The sequence below is a fragment of the Bactrocera neohumeralis genome, unplaced genomic scaffold (assembly GCF_024586455.1).
Source record: "Bactrocera neohumeralis isolate Rockhampton unplaced genomic scaffold, APGP_CSIRO_Bneo_wtdbg2-racon-allhic-juicebox.fasta_v2 ctg584, whole genome shotgun sequence".
NCBI lineage: Eukaryota > Metazoa > Arthropoda > Insecta > Diptera > Tephritidae > Bactrocera > Bactrocera neohumeralis.
The window spans coordinates 249,102-273,978 of NW_026092739.1; the positions used below are offsets into that span (position 1 = coordinate 249,102).

Consider the following 24,877-nt stretch of genomic DNA (forward strand, 5'->3'; position numbering starts at 1 on the left):
ATGGCGGAATAGAGGCAGCTTTCGTGATGTCGGAAGAGGCTTTAAAATAGACGAAGCGGTGGTGTACGTCGGTCTTCCTTTCACAGGTCTTTTCCAAGGCTTGGCACACTGTGAAAATCTTCAGTCTTTATTTACGCTCGAACCTTACATGCGATGTTGAGGTGGTTTTTCCCATGTTAGTTGAGAGGAATGTTTACTGTACGACATTAGTTCTCTCCGTGTACACTCAACCACTCTGATATATTTTTTCTGACACACAGAAATTGCACCTGTTTTACCCTCACGTTCTATTTCGAAACCAAGAAAGAACTTCAATATATTACCATTTTGTAATTTAAACTTTGACCTTAGTATGCGTTTTGTATTTTTAATCTATTTTTCATTAGAACATGCTTATAGTAAGTCATCAACATATACTGGCATGTATGGTAGTTGTACTCTTTGCCTCCTTGTTTGAGATACACGGATTGAAACCTAAAGTTTTTAATGCTGTATCGCGTGTATTATTCCACGCTCTACCTGACAGTTGTAGGCCGTAAATAGCCTTATTTAGTTTTAATATAATAGCTTATTCGGATTTTTGCGATCTATAAAACCTTCCGGTTGTCTCATATAAACTTCTTCTGTTATATTGCTATTAAGATATGCATTTGAGATGTCCACTTGATGTAAATGTAACTCTTTCTCAACAGGAATTGCAAGTACCATACGAATTGTTTAATATCGAATTACTGGCGAAAACGTTTCCCAATAGTTAATACCCATAATACCCAGTTGTTGACTACAAGCTTTTGCTAAAAACCTAACCTTAGTTGCTTAAGGCTGCCATATTGCTTGAAGAATGCATAAATTTTCCCAGAAGGAAAATCTGGACTTAAGGCACGCCACACGAGCAATCATAGAGTTAAAGAAAGCTTTTGCCTTCTTCGCTAAATGTTTTGGTGCAATGGAGAATTTATTCATCACCATGCAAATTATCTGCAAAATCAGGGAGTTCCTTTTCCAACAAATCAGTGTAGATTTCTGCATTTATTTTGCATGGCACAAAGCATATTTTGTACTTTCCTTTTGGTGAAAATGCTGTTCATACCATATGATCTACCATCATGAACGCATTTATGATATGTCTTCCGTGGGCGTCTCAAATATCTTCAATATTTATGAAGACCATCTGGTCAATCCAAATTAAATTTCTCTTCATTAATGGAATTCTTCGACACGAAATTTATATTTTCCACGAATTGCAATATATGTATGTACATACATGAATTTTCAGGCACACGTTGCTTAGTCAGACTCATTACTTTAATCAATTAAGGCTCCCCATCTGATAATTCAGTTCCTACAAATTCCTAAATTTTATTTTATTTTTGTTTTCTTAAACCCTCATTCGCGCTATAATTACTTAAAAGTTTTTAAATTTTGTACCGAATCAGAACAAAAATTGCTAACTTTTCATTAGAAATAACGGTACTATGAATACGGTGCGAGTATGAATTTTTTAAATGTTAAACCATGAAGTAATTACAAGAAAATAAACGGTGTCCCATTTCGCGGTTCCTTACATTTCAAAGAAAAAACACAGAAACTTCAAATTTAATGGGGAATATTTATTATCATTCATTTGGCATTTATTTTTTGTACATTATCTGATTCAAATGTTGGTCGCGGCTACGACTCAGGTGGTCTACCCGTTGAGTCCAATTTTGGATGACTCGTTCGAGCATTTCGACTGGTAACTGATGAAAGACACGCATGATGTTTTGCTCCATAGACATAAGTATACTTTAATATTTGACAAATCTATTGACTGATGCGACATGTGGGAAGTGGCACCGTCTTGTTGAAACCAAGAATAAATTGTATTTCTAAAGCTTCACTCAATAAGCCATAAAAACCCAATGTTTCATTTTAGATTATACATATGTACTAGTATAAAAGAAGTTATCTGTTATCGAAAGTAGGTCAAAGCTCTAAGCCCGAGGTACCAAAGGTGTGTAGATAATTATATATAAATATAGAGAGTATTATTTATGGATAGTGTTGTCAACAATTAATAAAACTGGATTAATACTTCCCCTTACCCTTCATATAACTAATAATTTATTTATTATGATAAATTACTCTCAAAATATTTTATAGGAATAATACGACAATTGATAACAATTTAATTATTATATGTTCGGAATTATGTATTTACATCCATTTTAAAATTCAAGTACGAGTAATTCTTTATGGTCGCAGGTCGCCAGACAATACGTGGAGGGTCAAGTCAAAGGAGTAACATTTAAAGCATTTTTGGCTCCACTTTCACCTTATACATCATACAGGTTAGTATAACTTGTTACGTTAATGCTTACCTAGAACATAAAACTTATGTCAAAGACCGACGTATAGTATATATTGTAGTATGCTAAGCACATATGGTTTGTGTGTCAACCGAATTTTGAATTTTTATTTCAAAGCAAATGGAGTTCTGGACCATAATAGAGTGGAAGAGACCACTGAAATTATGTAATATTGTTCATTGAAGACACCCAAAGCTATAAACCTTTCTGGCACAACCACATGCTTTCTGTCATTTTGAGATTTATCAAAAATATTTAAATTGAAAGTAAAAGTGAAAATCAATAAACAAAAAATATTTTTGCGAAGCCCTTTTGTTGAAATGAATATTTTGTGTAGATTGTTTGGAGTTTTTTAAGGAGATAGTATAAAATGTTTATTTTCCCTCCTTATGGAATAAAATATCTTAAGATTGTTTGCTGTTATAAGCAACTTGGCTTAGGTTTATGCTTTATAAATGTATATTTTGAGTTTATTTTAATTTTTTTTCATCAGCTGGAAGTATCAACCGAAATTTGCCCATATCCAATTCTTAGCGAATACGATATAAAATGTCTTCGGCAATGTCATTTTTGTTCGTATCCCATAAATGACGCGGATTTGAAGGCTGATATGTCGAAATGATCTTCGCGAAAATTGTGCGAACTTCAGTTGCATGCGAAGTAGCTATCATGTTCCAGCAATTGCAATTGCTGGCATGCTTCTCAAAAAGTTGCACACACCGCACCATTCACAATAACCAATGACTCAAATGAAGTGGAACCGCGTACATTAGTTAATAGCAACCGAAGGTAGAAGCAATCGTCGTTTTTCGGGTGAATTGTATAAATTAGTTCCAATGCATTAGTTGAGAACACGCCCTGATGTCCATCTACCGCTTGGCCTAGCTCACTGCGTAACCATTTGTTCGACGATGCATTCCATCTATAATATGAAGGCATTTCCGAATAGAGAAATATTCTCGCAAACGGATCACTGACGCAAGTTGAGAAACAACTCGTCAATGTCAATTTTTTTGTTGACAGTGTGTCCGCTGGCTGTACTGCAATCCCTGGGTTGAAATACACCCTTTGGCCTTCTCCAAATGAACTGCGAGATGAACAACAGTCGGAAAATGTTCATGAATTGCAAAAGAAAATATCTTACAAAACGCTTAATTGCAGTACACGTATCGACCCATTAGATACTTGCTGATCTCATTTCGTTCAAGGCCAAAAACCGCCATATGGCGATCTTTGGTGACGTACTTGCACTATTTGATCGATTTCACCAAACTGCAATACTCAACATTGACATGAGTTTTGAATGTGAATTAGACATTTTCATTTCATGCAACGGTTTAGTCAGCTATAGCGAACAGACAAAAACCCAACTTATTTTTATACTCTCGCAACAATGTTGCTAACGAGAGTATTATAGTTTTGTTCACATAACGGTTGTTTGTAAGTCCTAAAACTAAAAGAGTCAGATATAGGGTTATATATACCAAAGTGATCAGGGCGACGAGTAGAGTCGAAATCCGGATGTCTGTCTGTCCGTCCGTCCGTCTGTCCGTCCGTCCGTCCCGTCCGTCCGTCCGTCCGTGCAAGCTGTAACTTAGTAAAAATTGAGATATCATGACATGATGAAACTTGGTACACGTATTCCTTGGCTCCATAAGAAGGTTAAGTTCGAAGATGGGCAAAATCGGCCCACTGCCACGCCCACAAAATGGCGAAAACCGAAAACCTATAAAGTGTCATAACTACGCCATAAATAAAGATATTAAAGTGAAATTTGGCACAAAGGATCGCATTAGGGAGGGGCATATTTGGACGCAATTGTTTTGGAAAAGTGGGCGTGGCCCCGGCCCCTACTAAGTTTTTTGTAAATATCTCGGAAACTACTATAGCTATGTCAACCAAAGCTCTACAGAGTCGTTTTCTTCAGGTATTTCCATATACAGTTCAAAAATGGAAGAAATCGGATAATAACCACGCCCACCTCCCATACAAAGGTTATGTTCAAAATCACTAAAAGTGCGTTAACCGACTAACAAAAAACGTCAGAAACACTAAATTTTACGCAAGAAATGGCAGAAGGAAGCTGCACCCAGGCTTTTTTAAAAATTGAAAATGGGCGTGGCGCCGCCCACTTATGGACCAAGAACCATATCTCAGGAACTACTAGACCGATTTCAATGAAATTCGGTATATAATATTTTCTTAACACCCTGATGACATGTACGAAATATGGGTGAAATCGGTTCACAACCACGCCTTCTTCCAATATAACGCTATTTTGAATTCCATCTGATGCCTTCTCTGTATAATACGAGTATATACATTAGGAACCAATGATGATAGCGGAATAAAACTTTACAAAAATACGGTATTTGAAAAATATGTAAATGACGTATAATGAAATCTCGATTATCACTTTACCATGCGAGAGTATAAAATGTTCGGTGACACCCGAACTTAGCCCTTCCTTACTTGTTTTATATAAGCTATGGGAGTTGGAGTAGTATCGACGATTTTTTTTACCGATTCTATCTATTAGCTATTATGTCGCATACTTAAAATATGTTCCATGGGTTTCATTAAGGTACATCATTTACAATCATATCTTAGTATGGAGCAAAGTCAGCCGGATGTTCGAAAATCCTGATATTAGTTAAATGGGACTAGGTCAAGTTTTCGCCCAATTTATTTATCCAATATATTTATTTTAGACACCAGGATATACTGTTAGGAGTAAAACACGCTCTGTAATTTTCATTCAGATATTTTAAATATTGGTCGATATATTCAGCGTAAAGTCATCTGGAAGTTTGAAAATCTTTTATTAGGTATATGGGGGGGAAATATTGACCCGATATACACAGAAAAACTATTGTTAGCAAAGGTTTCTGTTTGAATTTCAATAGTATATCTCACATATTGACCGATATTTTCGGCTAAAAATCAACTATAGTTACTGGGGCCCACATACTATTCGGTATTTATTGGCTTGAACAGTTTTGTTTTATTTTGAAAATTTTTGGTCATAAAGTGATATACTTTACCGGAGTTATTAGTGCAAAATTTATCCCGTTATATTAATTACTTCTTGATTTGTGTACTGGAAAGTTAAAAAATCAATTGAATTTTAAAATTGTGTTATATAGGAAGTAGACGTGGTTGTAGTCCGATTTTTCTCATATTCACGCTGTGATATAGGAATATGAGAAAAATGCCACGTACTAAATTTTGTCGAAATCAGTCGGTCAGATCGTCCAATTTTCACACCATTAGTTGTTGATTTATTGCGCTTTCAGTAGTTATGAACTGTACCGGGGGAGTAGTTATGATCTGTATGAGGAGTAAGTCGGGCTATCTTCCTCTTTCATGCATTGTTGTTGGTTGTTGTATCTTTAGTAGTCACGAAGATATATAGATTAAACTTATTAGAGAGCAGAGCCGCGTCCACTTTTTCCAAATCTTTTGGCCATAAGTGGGTGCACTCGCTTAGATTTATGTGATACGTACAACCCATAGGTGAACAAAACAAACAAAACTCTGTAGCAAAAGGTTGCGAAAGAATTGAGTAAATAATAAATCGATTATAATCATATTTGGTATCTTTATGACTCATACCTTATTAAGAATATAAGGATTAGACTCTAGATTTAAGCGCAACAGATATGTCATGCTTTAAAGGCATTATTTGTAGAAACTTTTGATTGTATTATTTGATGGGTATGCGTGCTATTGAGATACAAAATTTCACCCAAAAGTTTACGGTGCCAGGCAGTTACACACATTTCGCCATAGTACTATGAAGCCCTCAATCACCTATTGGTTGTGTAATATAATGGTTCTGACGTATAAATTCAGTGAGTTTTCGCACATTTGTTAGTTTTCAAATCCGTTACGCTATATGGGGTACGTCTGTAGCAAATTACGTTTTTTATCTTAATTTTTGAACTGAATTATAGCACTTAATAAGATTTAGATTAATGGCATTTTCAGGGCTTGGAAAGTTTCTTCATGGTATATCAATTTTTTTCTAAAGACATCGTCCCTTGGGCAGGAGTACTCGAAACAGCCGGTAGCGAAGTACATTTATTTTGCGTTATATCCGTCTCGAAGTCAATTACATACCGGAACGTTTTCTCGCTTTTGTGAATTGTTACGAGAAAAGCAGCAAATCTATTGTTGTCAAAACATTGGGAATTACAACATTTTTTTGAAAGGACAGGTCCACGGTAATGGTAGTAATATGAGCGATAAAAATGAAGGATCCCAAAATCACATACAACGTAAAAGCAAACGTTAAGATACAAATGTGTTGCTAGAAAACATTTGTTGTGAACGATCCTTAATTTTAATATGGTATATAGTATGTAATTCTTTCGTGGTGCCCACATGCTGAATTTGGCTGAAGTCTACACGACTGAATGCTCTCCTCGAGCAATAATAAACTAATCCCTCTTATCAGCATATATCTTACTGCATCTCACGCCATTTTTTTAATCTTATATACATATAAGATTTAATTAAAAATTTTGTTTATTTTTGTGTTTAAACTTTGAATAAAGATATAAAAGAATATTCTCGAAAAGGCATATAAGAAGACTAATTAAAATTGAAGAAAGTGAAGCACTTTAATGCGTTACTATTTGGTAAGTTTTTCGTGTTTTTATCATTGAAAGAAATTTATAACTACATACGGTTTCAACTTTTTTTGTAGAATGTAGTAAAAGGCTTCACCGAATCGGAGTATGCTTACCAAATTCAAAAAAGCATCACACTCGCCAAAGGCCGTTTCTTTAAGTCTCGTTGCTTGGAAAAACAAACACAAAATTAAAAGAAACCCATTCTTTTACATAAATACTTATTTTCATAACGAAATACATACATGTACTTTCATAAATAAAGCAAAATTAATATGCAATTTTTTCTATTCTACTATTGACCTTGACATAGAAGAATTCATCCATCTTCAAATGAGTCATATATATTTGACATTACCTCGACCACAGAGGCTAAATTTAATATATGTATTGATTTAATGTGGAACACATCAACCAGAAGATCGAAATTATTTGTATTAGGGATAAGAGGTTTGACCAATGGCATCATCCAAGTAAGCCATATCATTTAAGAAAACTTCCTCCTCTGCTTCTCTCTGCTGCGAATAAGAGAGCTGGATTGTTTTCTTCCATTCGGACGACATGAACCTATCGTAGCCGTGTTAAACTTTCAATGTTGTATATATACTAGAAGAGGGAATGTATGGAATTGGAAACTTCTAAAATTTGGTTTTTGTTCGTTGAGAGAGAACTTTATTTCTCAATTGCTTTCTCACTCGCGTTGCATTTCGAGGCTGATATTGTTGTTCGTGTTAATGATGTGTTCCAAGATAAACGAAATTATCTACAACTTCGAAGTTATTACTGTCAAGAGGGACGTGGAAGCCAAGTCGCGAATGCGACGACTATCATCGGCGCACGCCAGTAGCAGTATACTCTTATAAAAGGTTGCGTCTTCTCAATTCAGCTCTGTAGCTCGAATTATTTTCTCCAGTAGTAGTTTGAAGAATCCGCAAGATTAGTCGCTTAATCAAACTTCGTATTCGAACGGCTCGGAAATCTTTCCCGATCCTGATGAAGGTTTTGGTGTTGCTCAACGTGAGTTTAGTAAGCTTATCGCGGCTTTGTGCTGTTGAATAATCGACGAAGAGGTGGTGTGTGTCGATTTTCCTTTCACGGGTCTTTTTCAAGATTTGGCGCATGGTGAATATTTGGTCGGTTGTTTATTTGCCAAGTCTAAAGCCACACTGATAAGGTCCAATCAGATTGTTGACGGCTGACTTTAATCTTTGACACAATATGCTCGATAGAACCTTATACGCGATGTTGAGGATGCTTATTCATGGTAGTTGGTGCAGATTGTGCGGTCTCCCTTTTTGTGGATTGGGCAGAGTACACTTAATTTCCAATCGTCGGGCACGCTCTTGTCCGACCATATTTCCACAGAGAAGCTCCCCGCCGCTTTGTTTTTCTTCAGACGGGTAATTGCTATTCAAACTTCTTCATGGTCGGTAAATGGAACATCTGCTTCATCGTCATCGATTAGGGAATAGGATTCGCCTTCTCCTGGCGTGTTGCTTTCACTGCCACTCAGCAGGATGGAGAAATGTTCTCTTCATAATTTTAGTATGCTTTGAGTATCAGTTACCAGATCACCTTCGGGGATTCTACAAGGGTTTGCTCCGGTTTTGAAACCTTCTGTTAGTCGCCACTTTTTCATTTTTCGAGCAATAACTCGGCCAGCTTGTGAAGCACAGAGGCCTAAATGCGTCTAACGCAGTCTGTTTTCGCGCTTCATTGTACCAGCAATGTTTTTGCATTTTCCGATAACCAATGGTTTCGTTTGCAGCTGCTCGGTAAGGAGCTTGAAATGCCGTTTCATAGTCCCCTTATACCGAGTTGCTGACGAGTGCTCTCAGAAAGAAAAAGTGCAAATCGAGTAGAAAATTGGTCGTCTGACTATTGTGATTGCAGCTTCTCGACGTCGAGCCTTCCTTATGCTTGTTGACGTGTGTTCTTTACTACACAGAGGCGAGTGGGTATCTTGCCTGCAACAAAATAGTTGCCCGAGTCAGCGTACGCACATCTAAAACACTGGAGATGCGTCTTCCGTTTAGCACAAAATGATCGAAAATCCACCAACCAGATTTTCGATACGAAGACCGTCAGGTAGCTTGATGAATCCCAATCCCAAGTGAATGGCGCTCACAGAACTTTCCTCACTTGCGTGAACTTCTACACATGACTCCATCCTCCTAGTGTCAAAACCACATACTAATAAAATGTTACCTGAATTTCATTAACCCGAATGTTATATGTTTGGAGCTAGGTCAAGTTTTCGACCGATTTTATCCATTTTAGGCACAAAGATAGACTTATAAATAAAACACATGATTGGCATCGGCCAAAAATTGAGCATCGGTCGGACACTAATTTCATATTTCGAGATTAGAGAACAAAAATAAATATTAATCATCGAAAATGCCGTTTTTCAGAATATTTTTTCAGAATATTAATTTTGACCAATTTATAAAGCTTTTTGATATTGTTGTTCGTGTTAATAGATAAATAAAGTTTGGCCTATATGAATAATCAAATTTATAAAATACATTTTTTTATCATGTTAAATTTTTTCGTTAGATATTGGCAATAAATGATTATGAAAGAATTTACTGACGAATTCGATGTTTTTGTGCGTCCAAGTTTCATCATTTGTCACGATTTCATAGACGTGTTGTTGTTTTTTTTTACAGTCAAGTGTGCATGCAATATTGAATTTATGCTGGCACCACTGATTTTTTTACGAAATAATAATAGTTTGTAAATTAATCCACGTCAAAAGCTGACGAGAAAATGTTCGCGATTTAATTCCATTTTTTTGCGGCCATGAATATTTCAAGTTACTGTGAATGTGTGTGTACACCATAACATCAAAAATATCAGACTTTACAAACAATATTTTTATTCAGAAAATAAGTATTCGTGTGATTTGGAGAATACGGAACCGCATACTATTTCGAGTAGTTTAAGAATTATAAAAAAATATTACAGACTTTTTCAATTAACATTTAAAGAAAGTAAGCAACGGTCTCTAAATATGTGAATGCATGTGCGGCAATAATATGAATTATTTTTGTTCCTTAAACTTATTTTTGTTAACAATGCTCTCTCTCTCTAAATATATGTACATTGTCTTGTTTTATCCTTATGTTTTTTCTGTTTAGAGTTAAAAATATTGTTTAAATATCATTAAAAACTAAATAAATAGTTAAAGTTCACATATGATTCTTTGATTGATTGAGTTGTCCGATTAGCCGGATTCCTGTAATTGATTGAATTCTTCAATTTAACGAGTATCGGTCAATTTAATCGAAAATTGTGCAAATTTTGAGTGCAATTGTCCGGGGTACTATATTAAACCCCAAATACATACACATATACATTTAGCGTAAAAGTGGCCGAGGCTCTAATTGGTACTTGTTATGAAAATGTAGTAACTCATAATATTTATTGTTTATATTTTAGATGCGGAATTGCTTTATTCAATGTTGCCGGATGGTCTTCAGCGGAAGAAATCATTTTGTGGACCCTACCATTCAGTACGTTTACACATACATATCTATCATTTTATTTGTTTTTAGTACTAAATGTGAAATGTGTAACTGCTTATTTTCCTATGATTTAGTTTTTTCCGTTTAACTCGTTTATTTTTTGATAAAAAGTGTTAGTGTATATATTGTATATGATTAAAATTGAAAATTTCTTATTTTTAAACTCTCGTTACATAAGTATGGCTTCAGAATAAAATACATTTGTCTAACTAACAGTTGCTTGTAACAGCTAAAGGGGGGTAGGGTTTTCAAGGTAAAAAAAAAGACTTTTTTGTGAATTTATTTCTCAAATCTGGATTGAGTAATTTTATTCGGACCTTTTGTACATTATAGAGCACACTTTTAACAATGTAAGGTAATTTTTTCATGAATTTTCAGAAATATTGAGGCATAAGCCGGTAACAGTGCTTTCCCCAGAACGTCTTGAGAAAAAAAGAATTTGCGATGTTCACTATAACTCGGCCGGAAATTATCTGAAAATAAAAAATAAAGAAAAATTAATTAAACTATAATCAAATCTTCCCCCCAACGTTCTCTGTTAATTTTTTTTTTTTTGCATTCAAAAATTTTTGGCGGCCATCTAAAGTGTAAACTGTTATTTTCCACTAAAAATTCCGCCATTTTGTGGATGGAAAACACCCTTAATGAAAAAAAAAAAATTTAATAAACGTTGGGGGCGGTATTTTATATGTTAAAAATGTGTTCAAAGTTTGAAATGAATCGATTAAGTAGTTTTGAAATGACAGTGAACACGGACTTTGAAAAAGTAGTTTTGAGAAAAACACGTCAAAAATTGCACTTCTATCTCGACCGCCCTCAGCTGTTAGAGTTAGAGCGTTAAAGGCCAGGAGACTAATAAGACGATAACTCTAAGAATATTACTTCTATCGACTTAAAATTTTAAGGACATATTCTTGAAATGTTAAACAAAAAGGTAAGACAAAAAAAATCGATTTTTCAATTTTCGATAATTTGTATGTAGCTACAAATTAAAGTACCAGAATATATCGGCATAAAACTTTGCAGAAAAAGTGATTTTAAAGTAAGCCGTAAGTAAGCATTAATAGGCACAAACAATTTTCATATTGTGCCCTTGAAAAAAGGTAACATAGATGAAACAAAAATTCAAACATACACTTGAAAAAAGTTTCAAGGATATCGTAAAGTACTTGTCAAACAATAACAAGAATTACTACTCATACCAACCGAAGAGCTCAAAAGGCCTAGTTGTTGTCATAAAAGGTATAGAGTCTTCGGTAGACTCTATCGATGTGAAAGAAGCACTGGAAGAAGGTGGTTTTAGCATTAAATCAGTAGTAAATATTTTTAACAGGAACAAAGTCCCACAACCAATGTTCAAAATAGAACTGATGCCAAATTGTAACCAACTAAAGAAAAATGAAATACACCCGATTTACAATTTAAAACATCTGCTCTATCGCAGAATTACCGTTGAAAAACCACATGAGAGAAATGGTCCAGCACAATGTACAAACCGCCAAGAGTATGGACACACAAATAATATTGCACTCTACGCAGTGTCTGTGTGGTGATCTACCAGAGAACTTAAAGCATAGAGAAGGTGCAGGTTCGACAGATAGAAGACGCTTGTCTGGCGGTCAAAAACCTAGTACAATTAATTATTTGAACACCCAATCTGGATTAACAAACGACCGAAATATCATAGCGAACGCGTTCGCCTCGTACTGGAGCTCCTATTCTTGTGACTCTACTTTTACTAAACAGTTTGTGGCTGAAAAACAAAAATCTCTAAGCCATATACTCCCACCTAACGACAACATTAGCAATTCAGCGCTAAATTTAGAACCAAATATTTCCACTGCCGAATTTGATGACGCAATTTCCACCTCCAAGCGTAAAACTCCTGGTTTAGACAGGATTTCCTATGACATGCTAAGAAACATCCCACAAGACGTTAAAAATAGAATAGTTACTCTTTATAATAAAATACTTTCAGACGGTATATATCCTCAAAGTTGGAAAATAGCTGAAATCATTCCAATACCTAAACCTGGAAAATCTCCATCAGAAATTACGAGCTATAGCCCTATTTCGCTGCTATCTTGTTTAGGAAAGGTCTTGGAGAAAATAATCTCCAAACGATTGATGTGATACGCAGAGAAGAATAGACTAATCACTCACAACCAAATCGCTCTCGGAAAAAACCAAGGTACAATAGACGCCCTTTTACACTTCGAACACCATAGCTCCAAAGTTATTTCCAACAAGGGGCACGTTACTTGCTTAAGCTTAGACTTTGAAAAAGCTTACGATCGTATCGGTCTTCACAAAGTTCTAAAACAAATAGCAAATTGGAAATTAGGATCGAAAATATACAATCACCTCAAAAAATTTCTTACTAATCGTAAATTTCGGATTAAAGTTCACAATAGTTTTTCCCACTGTTCTCCGCTGGAAAACGGGGTTCTCAAGGTTCCCCTTTATCTGTAGTAATATTTATAATTGTATTTAATGAAATCAGCCAGATACTATCAAATTACCAAGTCGACCATTGTATGTATGCAGATGATATTCTAATATTTTCAAAACATCTTGATTTGAATAACGTCAAACTAACTCTTATGGACATACTTAATAATACGAGTATACTTATCTAATTGGTCTCTCACATCTGGGGCTAAGTTATCACTAGATAAAAATCTTACACATCTGTCGTAAAAGAAACTGTAATAATATTAATATCACATTTAAGAGCATAAGAATACCTACTGTAAATGAAGAACTTAAACTTTTAGGACTTATTTTCGATTCTAAGTTTAAGCTCAATAAACATTGTTTATACGTAATATAAAGAAAAAACTTTTTGAAAGGTTAAATATAATTAGTTTTTTATCCTCACGACATGCATTCACTCATCCTACAATACTTATCAACGTCGTGGGATCTCTAATTTTAACGGTTATCGACTACGGACTACCAATCTACGGGCATCATGCAGGCAGCGAGTTAAAAAAACTCTATGCACCTTATCACATGGCAGTAAGAAGAAGCCTAAGGCATTTCCAACCTCCAGCACCATAAGCATACTTGCTGAATCCGGAATGCCACATATAAACGAAAGACTGAATACTAACACATTGCAGCTAATACCAAAGGTATATCTAGGCGCTAACGCTAATTTGCTCAACGACGTACGGTCTGCCACACGACGCAAACGAACACTCAAGTTCCCTTCAACTATACACCTTGTCCTAAAGTATGTCCATGAAATTGATGAAAATTAAAACTAACCCTTCGAATATTAGCAAACAACCACCATGGACTCTTCCTCTTCTGTTATAGAAGACAAATTAATGAGATGGAACAAAGCTTCCACGAATGGTGAGGTATATAAACAACTCTTTGTGCATCGCGAAAGAGTGCTCATTTCAGAAGGATGGAAATTCATTTACACAGATGGCTCCAAAAACTCCCACAACACCGCTTATGCAGTGGTTTCGGAGAACTCGAAAATTAATAAAAAATGGTTACTTTTAGCGCCATGCTCGGTCTTCACCGCTGAAGCATACGCCATAAAAGAAGCTATCCAATGGACATCGATTTGCAAAGGCAAATTTGTAATGTGTACCGACAGTCTTGCAACAATCACAGCCGTTCAAAATACATCCAACAGTAGCCCTCTAATCAGAGAAATTCAGGACAAATTAATTGATGGCCAAAGAAAAGTTAAACTAATGTGGATTCCAGGCCACTGTGGCATTCCAGGTAACGAACTCGCTGATAAAAAAGCAGAAAACGTTACTCGTAGTCCATGCATTTTCGTGAAAATTTATGAAAGCAACGACATTTTGCGATTTGTAAGAAACTATTTAAAACTTAAAGCGAGAGCGGCATGGGATTCTTTTGACAACCGCTATCGACTCATTAACCCCGATCATAGAAAAGCAGCATACCCTTCCGCATGCAGCATCCGGGAGATCAAAATTTTCACACGACTTCGCTTAGGACACTGTATCTTAACTCACCAACATATTCTGGATCGGAACATAATGCCTGGCTGCCGGCTATGCAACAGTTCACCAAACTCCGTAGAACACATATTAAACCTCTGTCCTACGCTTTGTAACATACGACGAGATTTCATCGACACCTCTCCTTCGAAACTTCTCCAAGAACCACAACAAATGTACAAATTAATTTAATCCCTCAGCCGAAGGCCCTGTCGCTAGTGCTGTTATATTTTATAGGTAGTATAATTATTCATAATTGTATTTCCTTTAATAAATAAATAAATATCTTGATACCTTTTTTTCCATTTTTTTTTATTTTTTTTTCTGAACCATCAACATCTCAAGAATATTGTGTTAAAGTTTTAGGTCATTCGGAGAAAAACTAACGAAGTTACAGCAGGTTGAATAACGGTACCTTTAACTTAGGTTTGCGCGCCTTCCAGCTACCCGCGCTGAGTGTACAAAACTTTGAATCGATTTTCCCAAATATGTCATTTTTAAAGTCGGTGACCAGCCTACAGAAAAACCTACTGCATCGATCGTCTTGAAATTTTGTACAAATATTCTACATATATATACATACATAGCTCTCGAATGACGTCGAGTTTTTCCAAAAATTTTAATTTCTAAGAAATTTACAATAACAAATAAGTCGAGTTTTTCGTCTAAAATCGTCATTTTGGCTTGAAAATGGTATCAAAAATTGAAAAATTAAAAAAAAAAACTCGATGTCAATTGAAAGATAAACTAAAGAAAGCATTTTGATTTTTTGGTTTCAGATGATCCAGTGATGCTGTAGGCTGGTCACCGCACAAAAACTTTTTTTCGAGGTGCCTGCAGTGATCGCCTATAAATCCGTTATTCTTCGCTATTTTTCGATAAAACTTTTTTTAAGTATCCTTCAAATGTTGTACTTTCATAAAATAATAAGTAAAATAAACCTACAGCAATAATTTTTTTTTTTAAATTCACGAAAAAATGTCTTTTTTCGACGAAACAAACCTTAAAATTTAACTTATGATTTTTCTAATATATGGTTTTAGTAATCTTAACATCGCTTTGTATGTGTTTATAACATATAACATAAATATACTATATATGTCATTTAACATATTCTTTAAATAATTTTAGATCCAAATCCCCCAGAGCTCTTAACACTGAAGTCATCGACAAACACATCATTACAGTTTGAGTGGAATTTGCCAATAAATTCTAATGGAAATATTAAGTTATACATTTCATATTTTCAATACATAGGACCAAAATATTTTGTTTCATCGAAATGCTCTTTCGTAACTGAGGAAGGCATATCGCGAGAAACAGCTAGTTTGCAGCAGACTTTTCAAAACTTACTGGCATATACTTCATACAGCCTTCAAGTAGCAGCTCAAAATGAATATGGCGTGGGACATTATAGCAGACCACTTGTAGTGGAAACTGCACCATGGAGTACGTTTTTGATTAAAAACAAAAATCGGATATATTTTTATAGTATTTATAGTTTCAGAACCACTTGAAAACCTTAACGCAGCAACATTTGGTCCGTATCCTACGGAAGATCAATATCAAGCGCACGTTGTCATCACGTGGACGATTCCATGTAATACAAACGGAGAAATCCAGACATTTCAGCTCAATATTTTCGGCGTACGTGAGGGGCAACCCAATCATACCTACAATCGAACAATATTACCAGTCTATGATAGTAACGGCTACGTCACTTACAAGGAAAGTAATTTAAAACCTGATTTTGACTACCTTGTCGAAATCACTGTAAATATAAAGGAAGTAAGTAAGAGTAGCCTACCAGCATCTACAAGTTTCAAGGCACCATCTGCAAGTAAGTATTAAGCTATTCTTTTTAAAGTTAAACAAGGGGGAAAAATATACTATACAAACAATAGAAATAAAAAAATACCCTAACAATCTGCAAGCTTCAAAAGAAGGGAAATATTTTGAAGTGTTACCAACACTTTGTGTTAAAAATGTTGCAAAAGTATTCTATTGTTATATTTCATTCAACAAACTAAGTTAAGTTATTACCACGTTCACCACCCAAATATTGGAATTGGTGTAAAAATTATACAATGCCCGCGGCTCCGCCCACTTTTTGCGAAATCCTATACACCAAGAATAGGGCTAAGTTCGGGTGCAACCGAACATTTTTTATACTCTTGCAACTTGCAGGGAAATACTTTAAGGTGTAAAACCAATCACATAGAGTAAAGTCAGCCGAAAGTTCGAAAATCCTGATATTAGTTATATTGTATCTTTACACTGTTATGAATGAAACACGCTCTCTTATTTTCATTGGGATAACCCACATATTGGCCGATATATGCGGTACAAAGTCACCCCAAATCTCGAAAATCTTTATATTAAATATACGGGGACTAGGAGAAGTACGGGGACTCAACACCCGCGCCGTTAGTTCTACTTTCTAAGACTGGGTCTGGTAGTGAACGAGGGCAAGACGAAATATCTCCAGTCATCAAACAAACAGTCATCGTACTACCGACTTAGCTCCCACGTCCCTGTTGATAGTCATAACTTTGAAGTCGTAGATAATTTCGTCTATCTGGAAACCATTATTAACACCAACGACAATGAAAAACCACGCAGAAAAGTTTTTCCAACAGATGCTATGACAACATCTGAGAGTCGGCGTTACGACTCTCGCGACTTGGCTCTCACATCACTGTTGACAGTCATAACTTTGAAGTTGTAGATAATTTCGTCTATTTAGGAACCAGTATTAACACCACCAATAATGTCAGCCTGGAAATCCAACGCAGGATTGCTCTTGCTAACTGGCTAGGTCATGTTGTCCGAATGGACGAAAACACTCCAGCTCTGAAAGTATTCGACGCTGTACCCCCCGCGGGAAGCAGAGGAAGAGGAAGACCTCCACTCCGTTGGAAGGACCAAGTGGAGAAGGACCTAGCGAAAAAAAGAAACGACTGGCGCGCTGTTGTTAACTCGGCTATAATCGCGTAAGCGGTGTCTATGCCAATTAAGAAGAAGAAGAAGGGGAAGTATTGGTCCGATTCAAAACATTTTTGACATACAGACATGCATTATAAGAGAAGTATTAAACAAATTTTTAGTCATAAGGTGGCACATACTAAAGACATTATTCGTGCAAAGTTTTATCTCGTAATATTAATTGCTTCTTGATTTGTGTACTAGAAACTGAACGAATCAAGTGGAAATCGTGCTATATTAGAAGTAAGCGTGGTTGTTATCCGATTTCGTCCATTTTCACAGTGTAACAAAGAATGTAATAATGCGACGTACAAAATTTTGTCGAAATCGGTCAGTCGGGAACGAGATATGGGATTTTCCCAAAAAGTGGACGGTGCCACGCCCATGGTCCACTTTTCACAACAGCTCCCATTAAGCTCTCCGACGTAAAATTTAATGTCTCTGGCTTAATTATTTATTGATTTATCGCGTTTTAATAGTTTTCAATAGTACCGTTATATGAGGAAATAGTGAGGTTATCCTCTGATTTCATAGAAGTTCTTATACGATTGTACTCAGCAAATTTGGTTGTTGTAACTTAAGCGGTTTAGATATATTCATTAAACATATTAGAGGGCGTGGCCACACCCACTTTTTCAAAATTTTTTACCCACAGATGCTCCTTGCTACAACGATGCTCTGTGTCAAATTAAAATTTTATATCTTAATTTAGTGTTTAGTTTATATGTTTATATGTTTTCGGTTAATGGCGATTTGTGGGCGTGGTAGCGGTCCGGTTACATCCATCTACGAACTCGACATTTTTTTTGTACCAAGCTTCATCGAGATATCTCAATTTAAGTGTTAAGTGTTAAAGATTAAAGTTGTATATATGTGACCTGGTCTACGGAAAGGGGGCTTAGGTGTCAAAAAATCAATTTTCACTTTTTAGTTGATTTGGATGGAAGATGAGATGCTTTTTCACGTGATAGAATCCAAAAAGTTTTCGCACGTTAGCTCCCTTTTCGTAGACCAGGTCACATATTATAATTTTAGCTGACACGAACGAAGTAAAATATAGCAATAAAATTAAGTCCAAGTTAATAGCCTTCAATATAACTCTAGACGATATCAAATTAGAATAATGATTGTTGAATTGTTTAGTAACATTTTCTAATATAAAGCTTTACTAGCACCTGAAGGAATTTCCCCGGCTTGATTCTTGCACACTGCAGTAGTATAAAAAGTTCGGAAACACCGAAACTTAGCCCTTCCTTACTTGTTTTTTGTTTAATGTATGTAAAAAGTTTTATTAGTTAATGTTACTGATGAAAAAGTACTCGGTTACTATCTATTACAACTCGAATAGATCGTACTACTAAATAATACAACTCTGTATAAGTTTTTCCTTCCATTTTGTATTCTGTATGTGTTGAATAAAAGCCCATGAGTGAAGACGTGACTTTCAATTTTCTTCATTGTGTTATATTTGGTGATCCTCGGTTCTACCTCCAACAGTTACAAAACAAAAGCCACTAAATTGATTGAGTCAGAGATTCCCTGAAAAACAATATTAGACGTTGTTTTATTTTGTTGCAGGAAAATAAGTTGATTTTCAGGAGCTCCGAATCGAAATATGTTAATATACAGTTAACCCTGAGCAAAACATTTCCTGCGTAGGTCGATCCCTATTAATTGGGAGGTTTTGGTTTTGGGACTTGTTAATAGTTAACGCCAAAGATGTTTTTACCGAAAATTTAACCGTTTAAATGGTATCTTCGGTATTCAAAATAAAATGACACTGTGTCGTTACTAGTATAACAGTTAGACATACGCTGTCGCATTTTTGTAGATAATCTCTGGAAAGATGTAGTGCATTAATACTTGGAAAGAATTTTTAAGGTAATTTTTTCATATCTTGGGTTACATTTTTGACATTTTAGTAATAAAATTCAAATATGAAAATATTAATACTATATATTTTTTTAAAATTTTACAGAAAAATAAAAAAATATGTAAATTATTATCATTTTATCATGAGAGAGAATAAAATGTTCGGTGACACCCGAACTTAGCCCTTAATTACTTGTTAAGGAATGAATTCGATAAACTCAATTTTCGAATACTTTTTCCACTCTATGTCGAATGTCTTATGTCATGAATAACATGTTCAATATTATAAGTTCTAAAACTTGAAAAGAGTTTGGTTTATTGCTAGAGACCAATGACTACAAATAACCCCACACGAAGTAATCTAATGGTGCTTAACCACAACTTCTTGGAAGCCATTAAATAGTACAATTTCTTGGAAAAATCAATAAACTCGCTCGCATCCAGTATTATATATAAAAATATTTTTAAATCTAAGAAAATAATAAAGGGGGTTACTTTGCAAGAGTTTAAAATATTCGGATACACCCGAGTTTAGTCTTTCTTTACTTTTCTCATACCTTTAACCCAGTTTAAAGTAAAGTTTCTTGATTCCTATTATGTGAACCTATAGAAGGTAAAAAGGAAATAATTGAGTAAACATTAAGGGGAATGCTTATAAATTTCTTTATTAAATTTGTTATCTTGTGTAAAAATTCATTCAAAATGGTTTAATATGTACTTAATTCATTTCATCAACAGTACCAGAAAAGTTAGACGACTTGCAAGTTCAGAAAATTGCAGTTGACTCTTTCTCCTCGTACAATCCCACAAAAACTGCTGCAGTTAAATTTCCGGTTGATATGCTAAATACCGATTTAGGATCAATAATATATATGGCTTTACTTGTATCGGAAAAGGTAAGCTTAAAATATTACAAATATATTATTATTATTGTTTAGATGAATATGCATATACATATATAGTATGTAAGAATGGATTGCAGGTGGCAATATGCATTAAATAACCAAGTGTCCAGAGATAAAGAGATGCACAACTCTCCTGTCACTGGAAATGTGAGAACCGCTCACCTACCGAACTTTGACAGTTGACTGAATTGGGTAGGTTTTGACGTTCTACAATTGGAATGACTGGAACGGCCAGATTGAAATTATACCAAAAATAGGAGGGATTTGTTACCGCCGTTCAAGATCGCTCATAAAACTTGTAAATCAATGAAAATCAAAGAAAATGCAAGATTTAAATATATTTCATGAAACGTATTGCAATTTGATGCATATTAGAATTAATTTCCAATTGAAAATGATTACAAAGATCAAAGGTCAGTTGTCTTAATATACCATAAAATCATAAAAAAAGATTTAAGTAGTTTCGCCATATATTAAAGGTCCAATATATAATAATTTGCAATCGCAATAAATGTTGGGTGTTTTAATTTAAATGTCCAAAAATTCTTATTTTGTTCGATCTGGCCACAATGGAAAATGTTATAAAAAACGCTTATTTTGAGGTGCTCTCATACTGGAATAAGCTGGTATAATATTCATCCACTGATTACTGAGTCAGTTATGATCCATTGCATTGCGTATTTGGTTGCATTTCTATTCTACCATACCTAGGGTTACCATATCGGTCTCAGTCAAAATCAGTCCCGTTGCATATGTACCCAGTTTCAGTATCAGTTTGAAATTGTACACATATGCTCTGCAATGTTCGAAAATATTTCTGTATATATCAAATTATAATAGACCTTTTTATCAACACTGTACTTATTCCACTCCCTTTTGACGACGACCATGGCGAACGAAATAAAGGCTACGATTTGAGAGCATGCACCTGGAATGTCCGGTCCCTTAATTGGGAAGGTGCCGCTGCCCAGCCGTCCAAAAAATGCGATGGACGGAACAAGGACTGGGGCGAGTAGGTCCTTGTGGCATTTACTACAGTGGCCATATAACGAAGCGCAAATTTGGTGTGAGATTCGTGGTGGGAGAGAGACTCCGTCGCCAAGTATTGTCATTCAACCCGGTGGTTGAACGTCTAGCCACAATCCGCATCAACGCGCAGTTCTTCAACATATCGCCGATATGCGCCCACGCCCCGACGAAAGAGAAGGACGATGTGACCAAGAATGCCTTCTATGAGCGCTTGGAGCGCACCTATGAGAGCTGCTCCCGCCACGATATCAAACTCGTGCTTGGCGACTTTAACGCCAGGGTGGGCAAAGAAGGTACCTTTGGCACTACGGTCGGCAAATTCAGCCTCCACGTCGAAACATCCCCAAATGGATCGAGGCTGATCGACTTCGACGGGCCCCGAAATATTGTTATCTGTAGTACTACATTTCAGCATAAGAAAATTCATCAAGCCACTTAGCTGTAACATCGACTCGGACCACTTCCTTGTTGCAGCCAAGATTCGCACCCGCCTCTGTGCAGCAAAAAACGCACGTCAGCAAACGCAAGGAAGGCAATCACAACAGACAGCAGAACGATTTTCAACACGACTTGACTTCCTGCTCTCTGAGAGCACTCGTCAACAACTCGATATAAGGGAACTGTGTAATGGCATTTAAAACTCCTTACGTACAGCTGCAACCGAAACAATTGGTTTTCGGAAAATGCAAAAGAACAGCTATAACAATGAGGAGTTCCGTGTCGCAGCGGAGAGAAAACAGACTGCCTACCTCGTAACGTTACGATCGACCACAACACGTGCGGGATGGGATAAATACCGAGAGTTGAAGAAGGGAAGCGAAACGCATTTGCAGACAGAAAAAGAAAGAGGCCGAAATGCGTGAGTATCAAGAACTTGATAAGCTGGCCGACAGGGGTAATGCTCGAAAATTCTACGAAAAATACGGCGGCTTACAGAAGGTTTCAAGACCGGAGCATACTCTTGTCGAACCCCCAAAGGTGATCTAGTCACTGATGCCCAGAGCATGGTTAAATTATGGAGGGAACACTTCTCCAGCCTGCTGAATAGCAGTGAACGCACAACGCCAGGAGAAGGAGAACCCGATTCTCCAATCGATTACGATGGAGCAGACGTTCCATTACGTGACCGTCAAGAAGATCGTATAGCAATTACCCGTCTGAAAAACAACAAAACGACAGCTATTCAAACACGGCGGCGAAGAACTGATAAGAAGAATGTATCAGCTGTTGTATGAGTCCTGCCAGGGTTTTAAAGGGACGGGGGCGGAACCACCAGTCTAGGGGTTTACCAACCATTTTCAAAAGCTAAAGTCGAGTTCCTAAGTTGAAAGGCCGTAAAGGCCACATGCCATTTAGCGCTACGCAGGATGCACCAACTTCGAGTCGGCCTGTACTATATCACAGAAACGTTCTATGTGTCTATGACATTTTCCTCCGTTTTCGTCGTTGCGTTATGTATTTTTCTCTTCGAAGTTGTGTTTCTCAGTGTTTCTTAATTTCAATAATACAAATTTGTACTCTCTGATGGTTGTAATTTGCTGCTCCCGCGCTCAGAAATACCTGAATGCCGGACTGATGATTTGCTTTTAATTCGCTTTTTCCTGTACAAATTTTGTGTTCTTTTAACATGCACTTTTACTGTGGTTTCTTCAGTTGCTAGAAAATGTTTATGAAAATCTTTAAACGCGCAATTTTAATTTTAAGTCCTTATATATGCATATACTGATAAGTAAATTTGTATGAGATTTCCTTTAAAAAAAAATATTGGATAGATATTTAGTTTGTGCTGTATTTAAGCATATGTATATTTATTTATAACATTTTTTACGCTTTTAAAATATTTGTTTTAATAAGAAATGCCCTTTTATATATTCTACCTAAGTTGGTACATAGTTAAATGTGATCCAAGTGATCCAAGTAGAGACACTTCTTTCAAAGGCCTTTTTTTGACAGATCACGTGTGAGTCGTGTCAAGCTGTCATCTTATGTTTGTTCAGTATTGTTTGGCATTACATCATGGAAAGATTTACGACTGAACAACGTTTAAAACTCGTTCATACTTATTCGCTCAAGTTATGGACAATATAAGCCGCTTGACCTTCCTAAGTGACATCGCTTCGCTCTATAGGCTCTTGAAAAGTTCCAAGAAGATCCAACGTTTTCGAGCCAAATTTTGTTCAACGCTGAGGCTCATTTTTGGCTCAATGGATATGTAAACAAGCAAAATTTCTGCATTTGAGACGAAGAGTGACCTGAAGAGATTCAAAAGCTTCCATTTCGTCCAGAAACGATTTGGTGTGGCTTGTGAACCGGTGGAATAATTGGTCCATATTTCTTCAAAAATGGTTGCGGTGAAAACATAACCGTCAGTGACGACCATTATCGCGCCATGATAACCAAGATCGCATCAATCAATATATTTATTGAGAAAACACTTCGGTTACAGATAGTTTCACGTTTTGGGTTGGTCGATTGACCAACAAGATCGTATGATACCACACCGTTATACTTTTTTCTGTGGGGATATATAAAGCCTAAAGTCTATGCGGTCAATCCCGCTTCAATTTAAGCTTTGGAGCAAAACATCAGGCATGTCATTCGCCTGTTGGCAGTCAAAATGCTCGAACTAGTCATCCAAAATTGGACACAAGAGATGGACCATTCGAGATGTAGCCGTGGCCTACATTTGAAAGAGATAATCTTCAAAAAATAAGTGCCAAAGTATGTTCTTTCGAATGATAATAAAAATTTCCAAAAATTTGAAGTTTCTGTGTTTTTTCTTTAAGGGACCGCGAAATGAATCACCCTTTATACATATATTAATGATATAAAATAAGCAACTCCAGCCATCCGCTTCTAAAATCTTTATTCCATTATAATATATCATTTTATATTTTCAGGGATGTAATCCAGCGCCAAAACTTGAATTGGATTCTTTAAACTCGCAGGAAAATTGGCCATATGTTATGTCATGGAATGATGCTTATGCTAATAATAAAAAAAACTGTGTAAATCAATATCAAGTAACAGAAGTTCGTTGGAACCCGTTGTCAGAATTACTTTCCAATGAAACTCACATAACGTATACAATTGGAAGTAGCACTTGTGCCGAGACCTTACCAAATATATGCTCGAATTTTAGTGAATGCACAACTGCAAAGATATATTGTAACGGTCCTTTAAAGCCAGCTACCGAATATTACTTGGTGTTTCGATTTTTTACTAGATCTGGTTATAACGATGTAGCACTTTTGGAGTTTGCAACTGACTCTATTTTTCAACTGACGCTAATTATTATATGCATTTGCGGATGTTTACTACTATCTTTAATTGCAGGCGTTTCGTATATTTGGATTTCTAAACGTATATTTTGGTAAGCTTTCGTTATTCGAGAAATATTATAAATGTACTGCTAAAGATTTTTTTTTACAATATGCCGTAAATTTGTATGACAGTTTCATTGGAATCTACTGGACTCCTTGTTTTGGTTTACCTTAAAACCTTGATATTCTTCTTGCCATTGTAAAGGTAGTAACATAATGCCACTCTCACAACAACTCTGGTCTCTATAGGTAAAAAACA

At 35.8% G+C, this 24,877-nt stretch overlaps 1 protein-coding gene across 1 annotated transcript in view; it reads left to right on the forward strand.

The window, feature by feature from the left end:
- The window catches only part of LOC126767382 (phosphatidylinositol phosphatase PTPRQ-like), a 40,718-nt gene extending 16,046 nt beyond the window's left edge, over positions 1 to 24,672 (forward strand). Inside the window, exons 4-9 of the mRNA XM_050484916.1 lie at positions 2,245 to 2,330; positions 10,427 to 10,500; positions 15,636 to 15,953; positions 16,006 to 16,344; positions 20,100 to 20,257; positions 24,196 to 24,672. Coding sequence (XP_050340873.1) covers positions 2,245 to 2,330; positions 10,427 to 10,500; positions 15,636 to 15,953; positions 16,006 to 16,344; positions 20,100 to 20,257; positions 24,196 to 24,672 — 1,452 coding nt within the window. The remainder of the gene's footprint in view (positions 1 to 2,244; positions 2,331 to 10,426; positions 10,501 to 15,635; positions 15,954 to 16,005; positions 16,345 to 20,099; positions 20,258 to 24,195) is intronic.
- The last annotated feature ends 205 nt before the right edge of the window (positions 24,673 to 24,877 follow it).